Below are 15,376 nucleotides of genomic sequence, written 5' to 3' on the forward strand. Positions count from 1 at the left end.
TCATCCGCACCCGCTGACAACAACTTTATTGACAACATAAACATCGATTACTTTAAGCAAATATTCAACAACTTTTATCGACAGCATCGTAGCACGCGTCATGATGCATGTGCAGCGGGTCACGTGTACAGTCAGTGCGCGTGTCAGTGTGTGTGTCAGTGTGTGTGTCAGTGTGTGTGTGTCAGTGCGCGTGTGTGTCAGTGGCTGGGTCACGTAGCCCGCATGCCCAGCCACCGCATGCCTAAACAGCTTTTGTTCGGCCGGATCGAGGGGGCTAAACGGGCGCGGCACGGGCTAGAGAAGAGATGGAGTGATGTGGTACAGGAGGACGTGGAGCTGAGTGGACTTGCCGATGACTGGTACCAGCGGTGTCAAGATCGGCCTCAGTGGAGGAGGCTCGTGAAGGACGCTACTGGGCAGTTGGAGGCAGTCGCCCTCCAACAACAACGGAGGGCGGAGGAGCGACGCTCACAACAACGAGCGGAGCGCCGGGTGGCTAAAGCACAGAAAGTTGGTACGGTAGGGGGCACAGGTGGTGCATCAGCCAGTCATCTCGGTCATCTCGGTCAGTCGACCCGTGGCACCTGCTGGGTCTGCCCCGTGACCTCCTCATGCACCTAGCCTGGCACAGCAGTACAACCCATGGCACCTGCTGGGTCTGCCCCGGACCTCCTGCCAGCGGGCGTTCGACACGTCACGTGGTAGCCTCAAGGTGCACATGGCCTGGCACAAGCGTCGTGGTGACGTCACCGCCACTTAGTGGAGAATGGCGGTTGTTGTGTCAGTGCGTATGCCTCAAATGAGTTACCTAGTGTAGTGGTGGTGTAGTGGACATCGCTAGCACTGGGGGAGAGACAAAGGCGGCCGGGCGTGGTGCTGGTCACCCACCCCCTCTGTGTGTGCCACAGTGCCGGTAGCCTCCATAGGTGCTGCTACTCGCTACTGACAGCACTTGCCCCTACAGCCTGCTAGAGGCTACATGGGGGAGCTTTGTCTGTGTGTAGGTGCCACTGACAGCACTTGCCCCTACAGCCTGCTAGAGGCTACACGGGGGATCTTTGTCTGTGTGTAGGTGCTACTGACAGCACTTGCCCCTACAGCCTGCTAGAGGCTACACGGGGGATCTTTGTCTGTGTGTAGGTGCCACTGACAGCACTTGCCCCTACAGGCTGCTAGAGGCTACACGGGGGATCTTTGTCTGTGTGTAGGTGCCACTGACAGCACTTGCCCCTACAGCCTGCTAGAGGCTACACGGGGGATCTTTGTCTTTGTGTAGGTGCCACTGACAGCACTTGCCCCTACAGCCTGCTAGAGGCTACACGGGGGATCTTTGTCTGTGTGTAGGTGCCACTGACAGCACTTGCCCCTACAGCCTGCTAGAGGCTACACGGGGGATCTTTGTCTGTGTGTAGGTGCCACTGACAGCACTTGCCCCTACAGCCTGCTAGAGGCTACACGGGGGATCTTTGTCTTTGTGTAGGTGCCACTGACAGCACTTGCCCCTACAACCTGCTAGAGGCTACACGGGGGATCTTTGTCTGTGTGTAGGTGCCACTGACAGCACTTGCCCCTACAGCCTGCTAGAGGCTACACGGGGGATCTTTGTCTGTGTGAAGTCAGGAAGAGATCTCGACACGTGCACTGGCGATGATTGTTTGATAACAGAGATGACACACACGGGGTAGAGACATCACCACCATCACCACCACCACCATCATCACCATCATCACCATCATCATCATCATCACCACCACCACCATCATCACCATCATCACCACCATCACCACCATCATCACCATCACCACACCGATCTCCATCCAGCTGTGCATAGACCCTGGTGGTGGTGGTGATTATACACTGAGAGACAGAGAGGAACACGTGGGTGAGTGAGTGAGTGTGTGAATGAGTGAGTGCATGAGTGAGTGTGTGAAGGAGTGAGGGAATAAGTGAATGAGCGAGTGAGAGTGTGAATGAGAGTGTGAATGAGAGTGTGAATGAGAGTGTGAATGAGAGTGTGAATGAGAGTGTGAATGAGAGTGTGAATGAGAGTGTGAATGAGAGTGGGAATGAGAGAGTGAATGGGCGAGGGAATGAGCGAGTGAATGAGAGGATGATTGAGAGTGGGAATGAGAGTGGGAATGAGCGAGCGAATGAGAGAGTGTCTTTCTGAGTGAGTGGGCAACCGTAATGTACAGGTGAGAATGGTGGTGGTGGTTGACATTGCCCTCCCCTCCCCCCACCACCCCCCCCACCCACCACCCACCACTCCCCCACTACCCTCCCACTACCCTCCCACCCCCACCCACCACCCCCCCACACCCACCCACCACCACCCCACTAATCTAGAGGTGCAAGGTAGTGGCGGTGATGGTGGCGGCTTTGCCCACCCACCCACCACACCACTACCCTCCCCCCACCATCCTCCCCCCCACCACCACCACCCCCCCACTAGTCGTGCAGGTACTGCCGCCGCTTGTTGAGCCGCGCCTGGCACAGCGCCCAGAGTCCGAGGCCCACGTAGAGGGCAGCGGCGATGAAGCAGTTGTAGGAGACCTGCTCAAACGCAGCGTGGACGGGGCCCAGCTGGTCCCTAGTGGGGGGCAAGGTGGGGGGAACAGTGGGGGGCACGGTGGGGGGAGAGTTAGTGGGGGGGGACACGCAGGGGAGAGAGAGAGAGGGGGCGGTGGTGGTGATGGAGTTGTAGGAGACCTGCTCACACGCAGCGTGGACGGGGCCCAGCTGGTCCCTAGTGGGGGGCAAGGTGGGGGGAACAGTGGGGGGCACGGTGGGGGGAGAGTTAGTGGGGGGGGACACGCAGGGGAGAGAGAGAGAGGGGGCGGTGGTGGCGATGGAGTTGTACGAGACCTGCTCACACGCAGCGTGGACGGGGCCCAGCTGGTCCCTAGTGGGGGGCAAGGTGGGGGGGGGGCACGGTGGGGGGAATAGTGGGGGGAGAGTTAGTGGGGGGGGACACGCAGGGGAGAGAGAGAGAGGGTGGCGGTGGTGGTGATGGTGATGGAGTTGTACGAGACCTGCTCACACGCAGCGTGGACGGGGCCCAGCTGGTCCCTAGTGGGGGGCAAGGTGGGGGGGGGCACGGTGGGGGGAATAGTGGGGGGAGAGTTAGTGGGGGGGGACACACAGGGGAGAGAGGGGGTGGTGGTGGTGGAGTTGTAGGAGACCTGCTCACACGCAGCGTGGACAGGCCCCAGCTGATGGTGGTGATGGTGGTGATGCTGATGATGGTGATGATGGTGATGATGCTGATGGCAGTGATGGTGGTGATGCTGATGGTGGTGATGGTGGTGGTGGTGATGGTGGTGATGCTGATGGTGGTGATGGTGGTGGTGGTGATGGTGGTGATGCTGATGGTGGTGATGGTGGTGGTGGTGATGGTGGTGGTGGTGATGGTGGTGATGCTGATGGTGGTGATGGTGGTGGTGGTGATGGTGGTGATGCTGATGGTGGTGATGGTGGTGATGCTGATGGTGGTGATGGTGCTGATGGTAGTGGTGCTGATGGTGGTGATGGTGCTGATGGTGATGGTGGTGATGGTGGTGGTGGTGATGGTGGTGATGGTGCTGATGGCGGTGATGGTGGTGATGCTGATGGTGGTGATGGTGGTGATGGTGATGGTGCTGATGGTAGTGGTGCTGATGGTGGTGATGGTGGTGATGGTGGTGATGGTGGTGGTGATGGTGCTGATGGCGGTGATGGTGGTGATGCTGATGGTGGTGATGGTGGTGATGGTGCTGATGGTAGTGGTGCTGATGGTGCTGATGGTGATGGTGGTGATGGTGCTGATGGCGGTGATGCTGATGGTGGTGATGGTGGTGATGGTGATGGTGCTGATGGTAGTGGTGCTGATGGTGATGGTGGTGATGGTGCTGATGGCGGTGATGGTGGTGATGGTGATGGTGCTGATGGTAGTGGTGCTGATGGTGGTGATGGTGCTGATGGTGATGGTGGTGATGGCGGTGATGGTGGTGATGCTGATGGTGGTGATGGTGGTGATGGTGCTGATGGTAGTGGTGCTGATGGTGCTGATGGTGCTGATGGTGATGGTGGTGATGGTGCTGATGGCGGTGATGCTGATGGTGGTGATGGTGGTGATGGTGATGGTGCTGATGGTAGTGGTGCTGATGGTGATGGTGGTGATGGTGCTGATGGCGGTGATGGTGGTGATGGTGGTGATGGTGATGGTGCTGATGGTAGTGGTGCTGATGGTGGTGATGGTGCTGATGGTGATGGTGGTGATGGTGGTGATGGTGCTGATGGCGGTGATGGTGGTGATGCTGATGGTGGTGATGGTGCTGATGGTGATGGTGATGGCGGTGATGACACCAATGGTGGTGCTGATTGTGGTGATGGTGGTGATGGTGGTGATGCTGATGGTGGTGATGGTGCTGATGGTGCTGATGGTGGTGATGGTGGTGATGGTGGTGATGGTGGTGATGGTGATGGTGGTGGTGATGGTGGTGATGGTGGTGATGGTGGTGATGGTGGTGATGGTGCTGATGGTGGTGATGGTGGTGATGGTGGTGGTGGTGATGGTGATGGCACCAATGGTGGTGCTGATGGTGATGGTGGTGATGGTGGTGATGGTGGTGATGGTGATGGTGGTGCTGATGGTGATGGTGGTGATGGTGGTGATGGTGGTGATGGTGGTGATGGTGGTGATGGTGCTGATGGTGCTGGTGGTGATGATGGTGATGGTGGTGATGGTGATGGTGGTGCTGATGGTGATGGTGGTGATGGTGGTGATGGTGGTGGTGATGGTGGTGATAGTGCTGATGGTGATGGTGGTGATGATGGTGATGGTGGTGATGGTGATGGTGGTGCTGATGGTGATGGTGGTGATGGTGCTGATGGTGGTGATGGTGCTGATGGTGGTGATGGTGCTGATGGTGATGGTGCTGATGGTGATGGTGATGGTGCTGATGGTGGTGATGGTGGTGATGGTGATGGTGGTGATGGTGGTGATGATGGTGGTGGTGATGATGGTGGTGGTGATGATGGTGGTGCTGATGCTGATGGTGGTGGTGATGATGGTGGTGCTGATGCTGATGGTGATGGTGGTGGTGGTGATGGTGATGGTGGTGCTGATGGTGATGGTGGTTGTGATGGTGCTGATGGTGCTGATGGTGGATCTTACTTCTCAATGTCCGCTACGTCGTAAGGGACGTCGTCCAGGAGGATAGCCGAGTGGACATTGAAGAATACTCCCAGAAGCACCTGCAGACAGGGAGACACGGGGGAGACACGGGGAGAGACACGGTGAGAGGGAGACACGGTGAGAGACACGGTGAGAGGGAGACATGGGGGGAGACACGGGGAGAGGGAGACACGGGGAGAGACACGGTGAGAGGGAGACACGGTGAGAGACACGGTGAGAGGGAGACACGGGGGGAGACACGGGGAGAGGGAGACACGGGGGGAGACACGGGGAGAGACACGGGGAGAGGGAGACACGGGGGGAGACACGGTGAGAGGGAGACACGGTGAGAGACACGGTGAGAGGGAGACACGGGGGGAGACACGGGGAGAGGGAGACACGGGGGGAGACACGGGGAGAGACACGGGGAGAGGGAGACACGGGGGGAGACACGGTGAGAGGGAGACACGGTGAGAGACACGGTGAGAGGGAGACACGGGGGGAGACACGGGGAGAGGGAGACACGGGGGGAGACACGGGGAGAGACACGGGGAGAGGGAGACACGGGGGGAGACACGGTGAGAGGGAGACACGGGGGGAGACACGGGGGGAGGGAGACACGGGGGGAGACACGGGGGGAGACACGGGGGGAGACACGGGGAGAGGGAGACACGGGGGGAGACACGGGGGGAGACACGGGGGGAGGGAGACACTGTGAGAGACACGGGGGGAGACACGGGGGGAGGGAGACACGGGGGGAGGGAGACACGGGGGGAGGGAGACACGGGGAGAGACACGGGGGGAGGGAGACACGGGGAGAGACACGGGGGGAGGGAGACACGGGGGGAGGGAGACACGGGGAGAGGGAGACACGGGGGGAGGGAGACACGGGGGGAGGGAGACACGGGGGGAGGGAGACACGGGGGGAGGGAGACACGGGGAGAGACACGGGGGGAGGGAGACACGGGGGGAGGGAGACACGGGGAGAGACACGGGGGGAGGGAGACACGGGGGGAGGGAGACACGGGGGGAGGGAGACACGGGGAGAGACACGGGGGGAGGGAGACACGGGGGGAGGGAGACACGGGGAGAGACACGGGGGGAGGGAGACACGGGGGGAGGGAGACACGGGGGGAGAGACACGGGGGGAGGGAGACACGGGGGGAGGGAGACACGGGGGGAGGGAGACACGGGGGGAGGGAGACACGGGGGGAGGGAGACACGGGGGGAGGGAGACACGGGGGGAGGGAGACACGGGGGGAGGGAGACACGGGGGGAGACACGGGGGGAGGGAGACACGGGGGGAGACACGGGGAGAGACACGGGGGGAGGGAGACACGGGGGGAGGGAGACACGGGGGGAGGGAGACACGGGGAGAGACACGGGGGGAGGGAGACACGGGGGGAGGGAGACACGGGGAGAGACACGGGGGGAGGGAGACACGGGGGGAGGGAGACACGGGGAGAGACACGGGGGGAGGGAGACACGGGGGGAGGGAGACACGGGGAGAGACACGGGGGGAGGGAGACACGGGGGGAGGGAGACACGGGGGGAGGGAGACACGGGGGGAGGGAGACACGGGGGGAGAGACACGGGGGGAGGGAGACACGGGGGGAGACACGGGGGGAGGGAGACACGGGGGGAGGGAGACACGGGGGGAGGGAGACACGGGGGGAGGGAGACACGGGGGGAGGGAGACACGGGGAGAGACACGGGGGGAGGGAGACACGGGGGGAGGGAGACACGGGGGGAGGGAGACACGGGGAGAGACACGGGGGGAGGGAGACACGGGGGGAGGGAGACACGGGGGGAGAGACACGGGGGGAGGGAGACACGGGGGGAGGGAGACACGGGGGGAGGGAGACACGGGGGGAGGGAGACACGGGGGGAGAGACACGGGGGGAGGGAGACACGGGGGGAGGGAGACACGGGGGGAGGGAGACACGGGGGGAGGGAGACACGGGGGGAGGGAGACACGGGGGGGGGGGAGACACGGGGGGAGGGAGACACGGGGGGAGGGAGACACGGGGGGAGGGAGACACGGGGGGAGGGAAACACGGGGGGAGAGACTCAGTGTGTAGAATACTCATGACACACAGCAAGACTGGATCTCGGGGTGTAGAGACTCGGGGCATAGAGACTCTGGGTGTAGTAGAGACTCAGGGTGTAGTAGAGACTCGGGGTGTAGTGGAGACTTGGGGTGTAGTAGAGACTCTGGGTGTAGTAGAGACTCAGGGTGTAGTAGAGACTCAGGGTGTAGTAGAGACTCGGGGTGTAGTGGAGACTTGGGGTGTAGAGACTCAGGGTGTGGTAGAGACTCAGGGTGTAGTAGAGACTCTGGGTGTAGTAGAGACTCAGGGTGTAGTAGAGACTCGGGGTGTAGTGGAGACTTGGGGTGTAGAGACTCGGGGTGTAGTAGAGACTCAGGGTGTAGTAGAGACTCAGGGTGTAGTAGAGACTCAGGGTGTAGTAGAGACTCAGGGTGTAGTAGAGACTCAGGGTGTAGTAGAGACTCAGGGTCTAGTAGAGACTCAGGGTGTAGTAGAGACTCAGGGTGTAGTAGAGACTCAGGGTGTAGTAGAGACTCAGGGTGTAGTAGAGACTCAGGGTGTAGTAGAGACTCAGGGTGTAGTAGAGACTCAGGGTGTAGTAGAGACTCAGGGTGTAGTAGAGACTCAGGGTGTAGTAGAGACTCAGGGTGTAGTAGAGACTCAGGGTGTAGTAGAGACTCAGGGTGTAGTAGAGACTCAGGGTGTAGTAGAGACTCAGGGTGTAGTAGAGACTCGGGGTGTAGTAGAGACTCAGGGTGTAGTAGAGACTCGGGGTGTAGAGACTCGGGGTGTAGTAGAGACTCAGGGTGTAGTAGAGACTCAGGGTGTAGTAGAGACTCAGGGTGTAGTAGAGACTCAGGGTGTAGTAGAGACTCAGGGTGTAGTAGAGACTCAGGGTGTAGTAGAGACTCAGGGTGTAGTAGAGACTCGGGGTGTAGAGACTCGGGGTGTAGTAGAGACTCAGGGTGTAGTAGAGACTCAGGGTGTAGTAGAGACTCAGGGTGTAGTAGAGACTCAGGGTGTAGTAGAGACTCGGGGTGTAGTAGAGACTCAGGGTGTAGTAGAGACTCAGGGTGTAGTAGAGACTCAGGGTGTAGTAGAGACTCGGGGTGTAGTAGAGACTCAGGGTGTAGTAGAGACTCGGGGTGTAGTAGAGACTCAGGGTGTAGTAGAGACTCAGGGTGTAGTAGAGACTCAGGGTGTAGTAGAGACTTGGGGTGTAGAGACTCGGGGTGTAGTAGAGACTCAGGGTGTAGTAGAGACTCAGGGTGTAGTAGAGACTCAGGGTGTAGTAGAGACTCAGGGTGTAGTAGAGACTCAGGGTGTAGTAGAGACTCAGGGTGTAGTAGAGACTCAGGGTGTAGTAGAGACTCGGGGTGTAGTAGAGACTCGGGGTGTAGTAGAGACTCAGGGTGTAGTAGAGACTCGGGGTGTAGTAGAGACTCGGGGTGTAGTAGAGACTCAGGGTATAGTAGAGACTCAGGGTGTAGTAGAGACTCAGGGTGTAGTAGAGACTCGGGGTGTAGAGACTCGGGGTGTAGTAGAGACTCAGGGTGTAGTAGAGACTCAGGGTGTAGTAGAGACTCAGGGTGTAGTAGAGACTCGGGGTGTAGTAGAGACTCAGGGTGTAGTAGAGACTCAGGGTGTAGTAGAGACTCAGGGTGTAGTAGAGACTCAGGGTGTAGTAGAGACTCAGAGACTCAGGGTGTAGTAGAGACTTGGGGTGTCGGGACTCAGGGTGTAGTAGAGACTCAGGGTGTAGTAGAGACTCAGGGTGTAGTAGAGACTCAGGGTGTAGTAGAGACTCAGGGTGTAGTAGAGACTCGGGGTGTAGTAGAGACTCAGGGTGTAGTAGAGACTCGGGGTGTAGAGACTCAGAGACTCAGGGTGTAGTGGAGACTCAGGGTGTAGTAGAAACTCAGGGTGTAGTAGAGACTCGGGGTGTAGTAGAGACTCGGGGTCTAGTAGAGACTCAGGGTGTAGTAGAGACTCGGGGTGTAGTGGAGACTCAGGGTGTAGTAGAAACTCAGGGTGTAGTAGAGACTCGGGGTCTAGTAGAGACTCAGGGTCTAGTAGAGACTCAGGGTCTAGGTGAGACTCAGGGTCTAGTAGAGACTCAGGGTCTAGAGACTCAGGGTGTAGATTCTCGGGGTGTAGTAGAGACTCAGGGAGACTGGGTCTCAGGGTGTAGAGACTTAGGGTGTAGAGACTCAGGGAGACTGGGTCTCAGGGTGTAGTAGAGACTCAGTGTGTAGGGACTCAGGGTGTAGTCGAGACTCAGGGTGTAGTAGAGACTCAGGGTGTAGACAGTCAGTGTGTAGAGACTCAGGGTGTAGTAGAGACTCAGGGAGACTGTGTCTCAGGGTCTTGCCTGACTTGGTGCGTGTTCTGGTTGAGCCTGGTTATATTCCGGACTGTGGCGGTTGTGGTGGTGTTTGTGGTGGTGGAGGTTGTGGTGGAGGTTGTGGTGGTGGTGGTGGAGGTTGTGGTGGAGGTTGAGTGGAGGTTATGGGTTGAGTGGGTGGGTGGGTCAGGATCGGCTGTTTCCAGTCTCATCTGCCCTGGCACAGTCTGATCCTACTGGGGAGGTTTACACAACAACTGGCCTAGAGGTGGATGGGTGGGTGGGTGAGCGAGTGAGTGGGTGAATGGGTGGGTGAGTGAGTGAGTGGATGAATGAGTGGGCGAGTAGATGGTTGGGCGAGAGGGTGGGTGCGTGAGTGAATGGGTTGGTTGGTGAGTGTGTGGGTTGGTTGGTGAGTGTGTGTGTGTGAGTGTGTGAGTGTGTGTTGGTGAGTGTGTGTGTGAGTGTGTTGGTGAGTGTGTGTTGGTGAGTGTGTGTTGGTGAGTGTATGTGTGTTGGTGAGTGTGTGTGTTGGTGAGTGTGTGTGTGTGAGTTGGTGAGTGAGTGTGTGTGTGTGAGTGTGTGGGTTGGTGAGTGTGTGTTGGTGAGTGTGAGTGTGTGTGAGTGTGTGTGAGAGTGTGTGTGAGAGTGTGTGTGGGTGAGTGTGTGTGTGGGTTGGTGAGTGTGTGTGTGAGTGTGTGAGTGTGTGTGGGTTGGTGAGTGTGTGTGTGTTGGTGAGTGTGTGTGTGAGAGTGTGTGTGAGAGTGTGTGTGAGAGTGTGTGTGAGAGTGTGTGTGTGAGAGTGTGTGTGTGAGAGTGTGTGTGAGAGTGTGTGTGAGAGTGTGTGTGAGAGTGTGTGTGTGTGAGTGTGTGTGTGTGGGTTGGTGAGTGTGTGTGTGAGAGTGTGTGTGAGTGTGTGAGTGTGTGTGGGTTGGTGAGTGTGTGTGTGTTGGTGAGTGTGTGTGTGTGTGTGAGAGTGTGTGTGAGAGTGTGTGTGAGAGTGTGTGTGTGAGAGTGTGTGTGTGTGTGTGTGTGAGTGGGTTGGTGAGTGTGTGTGTTGGTGAGTGTGTGTGTGAGAGTGTGTGTGAGTGTGTGTGGGTTGGTGTGTGTGTGTTGGTGAGTGTGTGTGTGAGTGTGTGTGAGTGTGTGTGTGAGTATGTGAGTGAGTGTGTGTGAGTGTGTGAGTGAGTGTGTGAGTGAGTGTGTGTGAGTGTGTGTGTGAGTGTGTGTGTGAGTGTGTGAGTGAGTGTGAGTGTGTGTGTGAGTGTGTGTGTGAGTGTGTGTGTTGGTGAGTGTGTGTGTGAGTGTGTGTGAGTGAGTGTGTGTTGGTGAGTGTGTGTGTGTGAGAGTGAGTGTGAGTGAGTGTGTGTGAGTGTGTGTGTGAGTGTGTGTGTTGGTGAGTGTGTGTGTGAGTGTGTGAGTGTGTGTGAGAGTGTGTGTGTGTGTGTGAGTTTGTGTGTTGGTGAGTGTGTGTGTGAGTGTGTGAGTGAGTGTGTGTGAGAGTGTGTGTGTGTGAGTTTGTGTGTTGGTGAGTGTGTGTGTGAGTGTGTGTGAGTGTGTGTGTGAGTGTGTGTGTTGGTGAGTGTGTGTGTTGGTGAGTGTGTGTGTGAGTGTGTGTGAGTGTGTGTGTGAGTATGTGAGTGAGTGTGTGTGAGTGTGTGAGTGAGTGTGTGAGTGAGTGTGTGTGAGTGTGTGTGTGAGTGTGTGTGTGAGTGTGTGAGTGAGTGTGTGAGTGTGTGTGTGAGTGTGTGTGTGTGAGTGTGTGTGTTGGTGAGTGTGTGTGTTGGTGAGTGTGTGTGTGAGTGAGTGTGTGTGTGTTGGTGAGTGTGTGTGTGTGAGAGTGAGTGAGTGTGTGTGTGAGTGTGAGTGTGTGTGTGAGTGTGTGTGTTGGTGAGTGTGTGTGTGAGTGTGTGAGTGAGTGTGTGTGAGAGTGTGTGTGAGTTTGTGTGTTGGTGAGTGTGTGAGTGTGTGTGAGTGTGTGTGAGTGTGTGAGTGAGTGTGTGAGTTTGTGTGTTGGTGAGTGTGTGAGTGTGTGTGTGAGTGTGTGTGAGTGTGTGAGTATGAGGGTGTGAATGAGTGTTGCACGAGTCGCATGCCCAAGTCTCAAAGTGCGATCACGTGGTAACAAAAATTGCAAACGCAGCACCATTACCCCCACCGCTACCATCACCACCGCTACTATCATCACCACCACCATCACCCCCACCATCACCATCACAAGGATCACCACCAGGATCACTACCAGCACCATCACCATTACCATCATCACCTCCACCGCCATCATCACCGCCATCATCACCTCCACCGCCATCATCACGACCATCATCACCACCATCATCATCATCACCACCATCATCATCATCACCACCACCACCACCACCACCATCATCATCATCACCTCTACCACTACCACCACTATCACCACCACTTTTATCATCACCACCACTACCATCACCATCATCATTACCTCTACCATCACTACCACCACCACCATCACCACCACTACCATCACCACCATCATCATCACCACTACTACCACCACCACCATAACCACCACCATCACAACCACCATCAATACCACCATCATCACCACCATCAATACCACCATCATCACCACCATCATCAATACCACCACCACCATCATCAATACCACCACCACCATCATCAATACCACCATCACCACCACAACCATCACCACCACAACCATCACCACCATCACCACGACGACCACCACCAAACCTCGCATAGTAGCCAGAGGTGTGAGGTATGGTCAAACAGGCCAGGAAATTATCCGACATCGGATGGACCAATGTTCTTATTGAGGCACGTCATGTTATTGTAACAACAACATCAGCAGCATCATCATCATCAGCAGCAGCATCATCATCATCAGCAGCAGCATCATCAGCAGCAGCAGCAGCAGCATCATCATCAGCAGCAGCAGCATCATCAGCAGCAGCAGCATCATCATCAGCAGCATCAGCATCATCAGCAGCAGCATCAGCATCATCAGCATCATCAGCAGCATCATCAGCAGCATCAGCATCATCATCAGCAGCAGCATCAGCAGCATCATCATCATCATCAGCAGCAGCAGCATCATCATCATCATCAGCAGCAGCATCAGCAGCATCATCAGCATCACAATCGGGTGTTGCACGGCTATTGTACAATTGCTAAAATATGGTGATGATGATGATGTGGATAATGGTGATAATGAATGTTTAACCCCTCACCAGCCGTGATAATTATTATATGATAGTTTATTATGAAAATAATGTTTTAGGCACCCACCAGCATGATGATGATGATATGAAAGATGATGATATGGATACGATATTAATTATATGGATGATAATATGAATTACACTATGACTGACTAAAATGATATGAATGATACTATGATGATAATGATATGTATGATATGAATGATGACATATGGATGATATGAATGATAATATGAATTAAACTGACTGATGGTTATATGATACTATGAATGATGAAGATATGAATGATACTATGAATGGTTATTAATTATAATGATATAAATGATATATGGATGATATGAATAACAAATATATGAATGAAACTATGATGATTTGTATGATATTAATGATATATGGATGATAATTTGAATAACAAATATATAAATGATATAATGATATGTATGATATGAATGATGTTTTAAGACACCCACCAGCATGACGATGATAATATTAATAACAATGATGATGATGTTTAAAGTCACCCACCAGCATGACAATATTAATATTAATAATAATGATATCAACAACAATAACGATGATGTTGATGTTAAAGTCACCCACCAACATGACGATGATATTAATATTAACATTAATAATGATGATGATGATGTTTAAAGTCACCCACCAGCATGACAATATTAATATTAACATTAATAAGGATGATGATGATGATGTTTAAAGTCACCTACCAGCATGACAATATTAATATTAACATTAATAATAATGATGATGTTTAAAGTCACCCACCAGCATGACGATGCCCCAAATGCTGAGCACGATGCCGCAAGCCGCCAGCTTGGGCCCGCAGCACAACAGGGAAGGCATCGCGACGACTCCAACTCCACCTCCTCCTCCTGCTGCTGCTGATGCCTTCTCCTGCTGCTGCTGCTTTCTCTCTTACTCTCTCCTCCTTCTCGTCGTCGTCTTAGACTTCGCCCTCGTCTGTGAGGGGAGTCTCTGTGATGACAGTCTGAGGAGATGTAGAGTAGTCTCTGTGAGGGGAGTCTCTGTGAGGGGAGTCTCTGTGATGAGAGTCTGAGGAGATGTAGAGTAGTCTCTGTGAGGGGAGTCTCTGTGAGGGGAGTCTGAGGAGATGTAGAGTAGTCTCTGTGAGGGGAGTCTCTGTGATGAGAGTCTGAGGAGATGTAGAGTAGTCTCTGTGAGGGGAGTCTCTGTGATGAGAGTCTCTGTGATGAAAGTCTGAGGAGATTTTCTGTGAGGGGAGTCTCTGTGAGGGGAGTCTCTGTGAGGGGAGTCTCTGTGATGACAGTCTCTGTGATGAAAGTCTGAGGAGATTTTCTGTGAGGGGAGTCTCTGTGAGGGGAGTCTCTGTGAGGGGAGTCTCTGTCACTGCTTCCACCACCACCACTTCAACTCCCTTCGACTGCCCCTCACGACCCAATGGCGGCCGCCTTCCTCCTTCCCGCCTTTATAACGGCGACGTCACCGAGGTGGGAGGGGTCTTGAGTGTGGCGCGATGACGTCACGCCGCATTGTCGACGTTATGACGTCACCTCGCAGCTGTTCATTAGTTTGCGTCGTGACGTCATCCGACGGAGGCGATGGGGGCGGCGCGTGGTCTTGCGTGATGACGTCATGACGTATCGTCGACGTGCTGACGTCATCACGTAATCGTACGGCTGTTTAGTGGGGGGGAACTGCTTGTATGCGTCGTGACGTCACGCGACAGAGATGGAAGGCGTGAGGGCGGTGCGTGGTCTTGCGTGATGACGTCACGGCATATTGTCGACGTGATGGCGTCATCACGTAATCGTACAGCTGTTTAGAAAGGGGGGCTGCTTGTATGCGTCGTGACGTCACGCGGCGGAGGCGATGGATGGGGGGAGGGTGGCGCGTGAACTTGCTTGATGACGTCACTGCGTATTGGCGACGCGGTGACGTAATCACGTAATCGTACGGCTGTTTAGAGTGGGGGGGAATGCTTGTATGCGTCGTGACGTCTTGCGACGAAGAAGAGGGAAGGGGGAACGTGGTTAACGCGATGACGTCAGTGTGTATTGTCGACGCGGTGACGTAATCACGTAATCGTACGGCTGTTTCGAGGGGACTGTTTGTATGCGTCGTGACGTCATGCGACAGAGGAGAGGGAAGGGAGAGCGTGGTTAACGCGATGACGTTGTGCGCCCTGTCGACGCGGTGACGTCATCGTACGGCTGTTGAGAGTGGGGAGGGGACTGCTGTATGCGTCGTGACGTCCCGCGACGGAGGAGACGGAGTGCGCGCGATCTTGCGTGATGACGTCACGGCGTATTGTCAACGCGGTGACGTCATCCTACGGTTGTTGAGAGTGGGGAGGGGACTGCTGTATGCGTCGTGACGTCCCGCGACGGAGGAGACGGAGTGCGCGCGATCTTGCGTGATGACGTCACGGCGTATTGTCAACGCGGTGACGTCATCCTACGGTTGTTGAGAGTGGGGAGGGGGCTGCTGTATGCGTCGTGACGTCACACGACGGAGGAGACGGAGTGCGCCTGATCTTGCGTGATGACGTCACGGCGTATTATCAACGCGGTGACGTCATCGTACGGCTGTTCAGAGT

The 15,376-nt window shown here is 55.5% G+C and overlaps 1 protein-coding gene and 1 long non-coding RNA gene across 3 annotated transcripts; both read right to left on the bottom strand.

The window, feature by feature from the left end:
- Positions 1-2,243, bottom strand: LOC144741004 (uncharacterized). The gene is made up of 2 exons (XR_013589846.1): positions 670-2,243; positions 1-605 (listed from the first exon to the last, which is right to left on the bottom strand). It is a non-coding gene; the product is annotated as an uncharacterized LOC144741004 (long non-coding RNA).
- Positions 2,244-2,427: 184 nt separating this feature from the next.
- RNASEK (ribonuclease K) lies at positions 2,428-14,242 on the bottom strand. 2 transcript variants are annotated; one of them, XM_078623694.1, is made up of 3 exons: positions 13,564-14,242; positions 5,156-5,235; positions 2,428-2,590 (listed from the first exon to the last, which is right to left on the bottom strand). In XM_078623694.1, exons 1-3 carry the CDS (start codon positions 13,639-13,641, stop codon positions 2,449-2,451), a joined length of 300 nt encoding a protein of 99 aa, XP_078479820.1. In that variant the 5' UTR covers positions 13,642-14,242; the 3' UTR covers positions 2,428-2,448. The 2 variants fall into 2 exon arrangements, with proteins under 2 accessions (XP_078479820.1, XP_078479821.1); XM_078623695.1 differs by lacking the exon at positions 2,428-2,590 and adding an exon at positions 2,945-3,069.
- Between the last annotated feature and the right edge of the window lie 1,134 nt (positions 14,243-15,376).

The sequence above is a fragment of the Lampetra planeri genome, unplaced genomic scaffold (genome assembly GCF_965212315.1).
Source record: "Lampetra planeri unplaced genomic scaffold, kcLamPlan1.2.h2 scaffold_381, whole genome shotgun sequence".
In the NCBI taxonomy this organism is placed as follows: Eukaryota; Metazoa; Chordata; class Hyperoartia; order Petromyzontiformes; family Petromyzontidae; genus Lampetra; species Lampetra planeri.

What these genes read in the sequence shown, in the direction of transcription:
- RNASEK (XM_078623694.1), bottom strand. Translation starts at nt 13,641, where the DNA reads ATGCCTTCCCTGTTGTGCTGCGGGCCCAAGCTGGCGGCTTGCGGCATC. An exon ending in TTTGGGGCATCGTCATGCTG is followed by an intron (nt 5,236 to 13,563) that starts GTGGGTGACTTT and finishes CCCTGTCTGCAG; the next exon opens with GTGCTTCTGGGAGTATTCTT. An exon ending in GACGTAGCGGACATTGAGAA is followed by an intron (nt 2,591 to 5,155) that starts GTAAGATCCACC and finishes GCCCCCCACTAG; the next exon opens with GGACCAGCTGGGCCCCGTCC.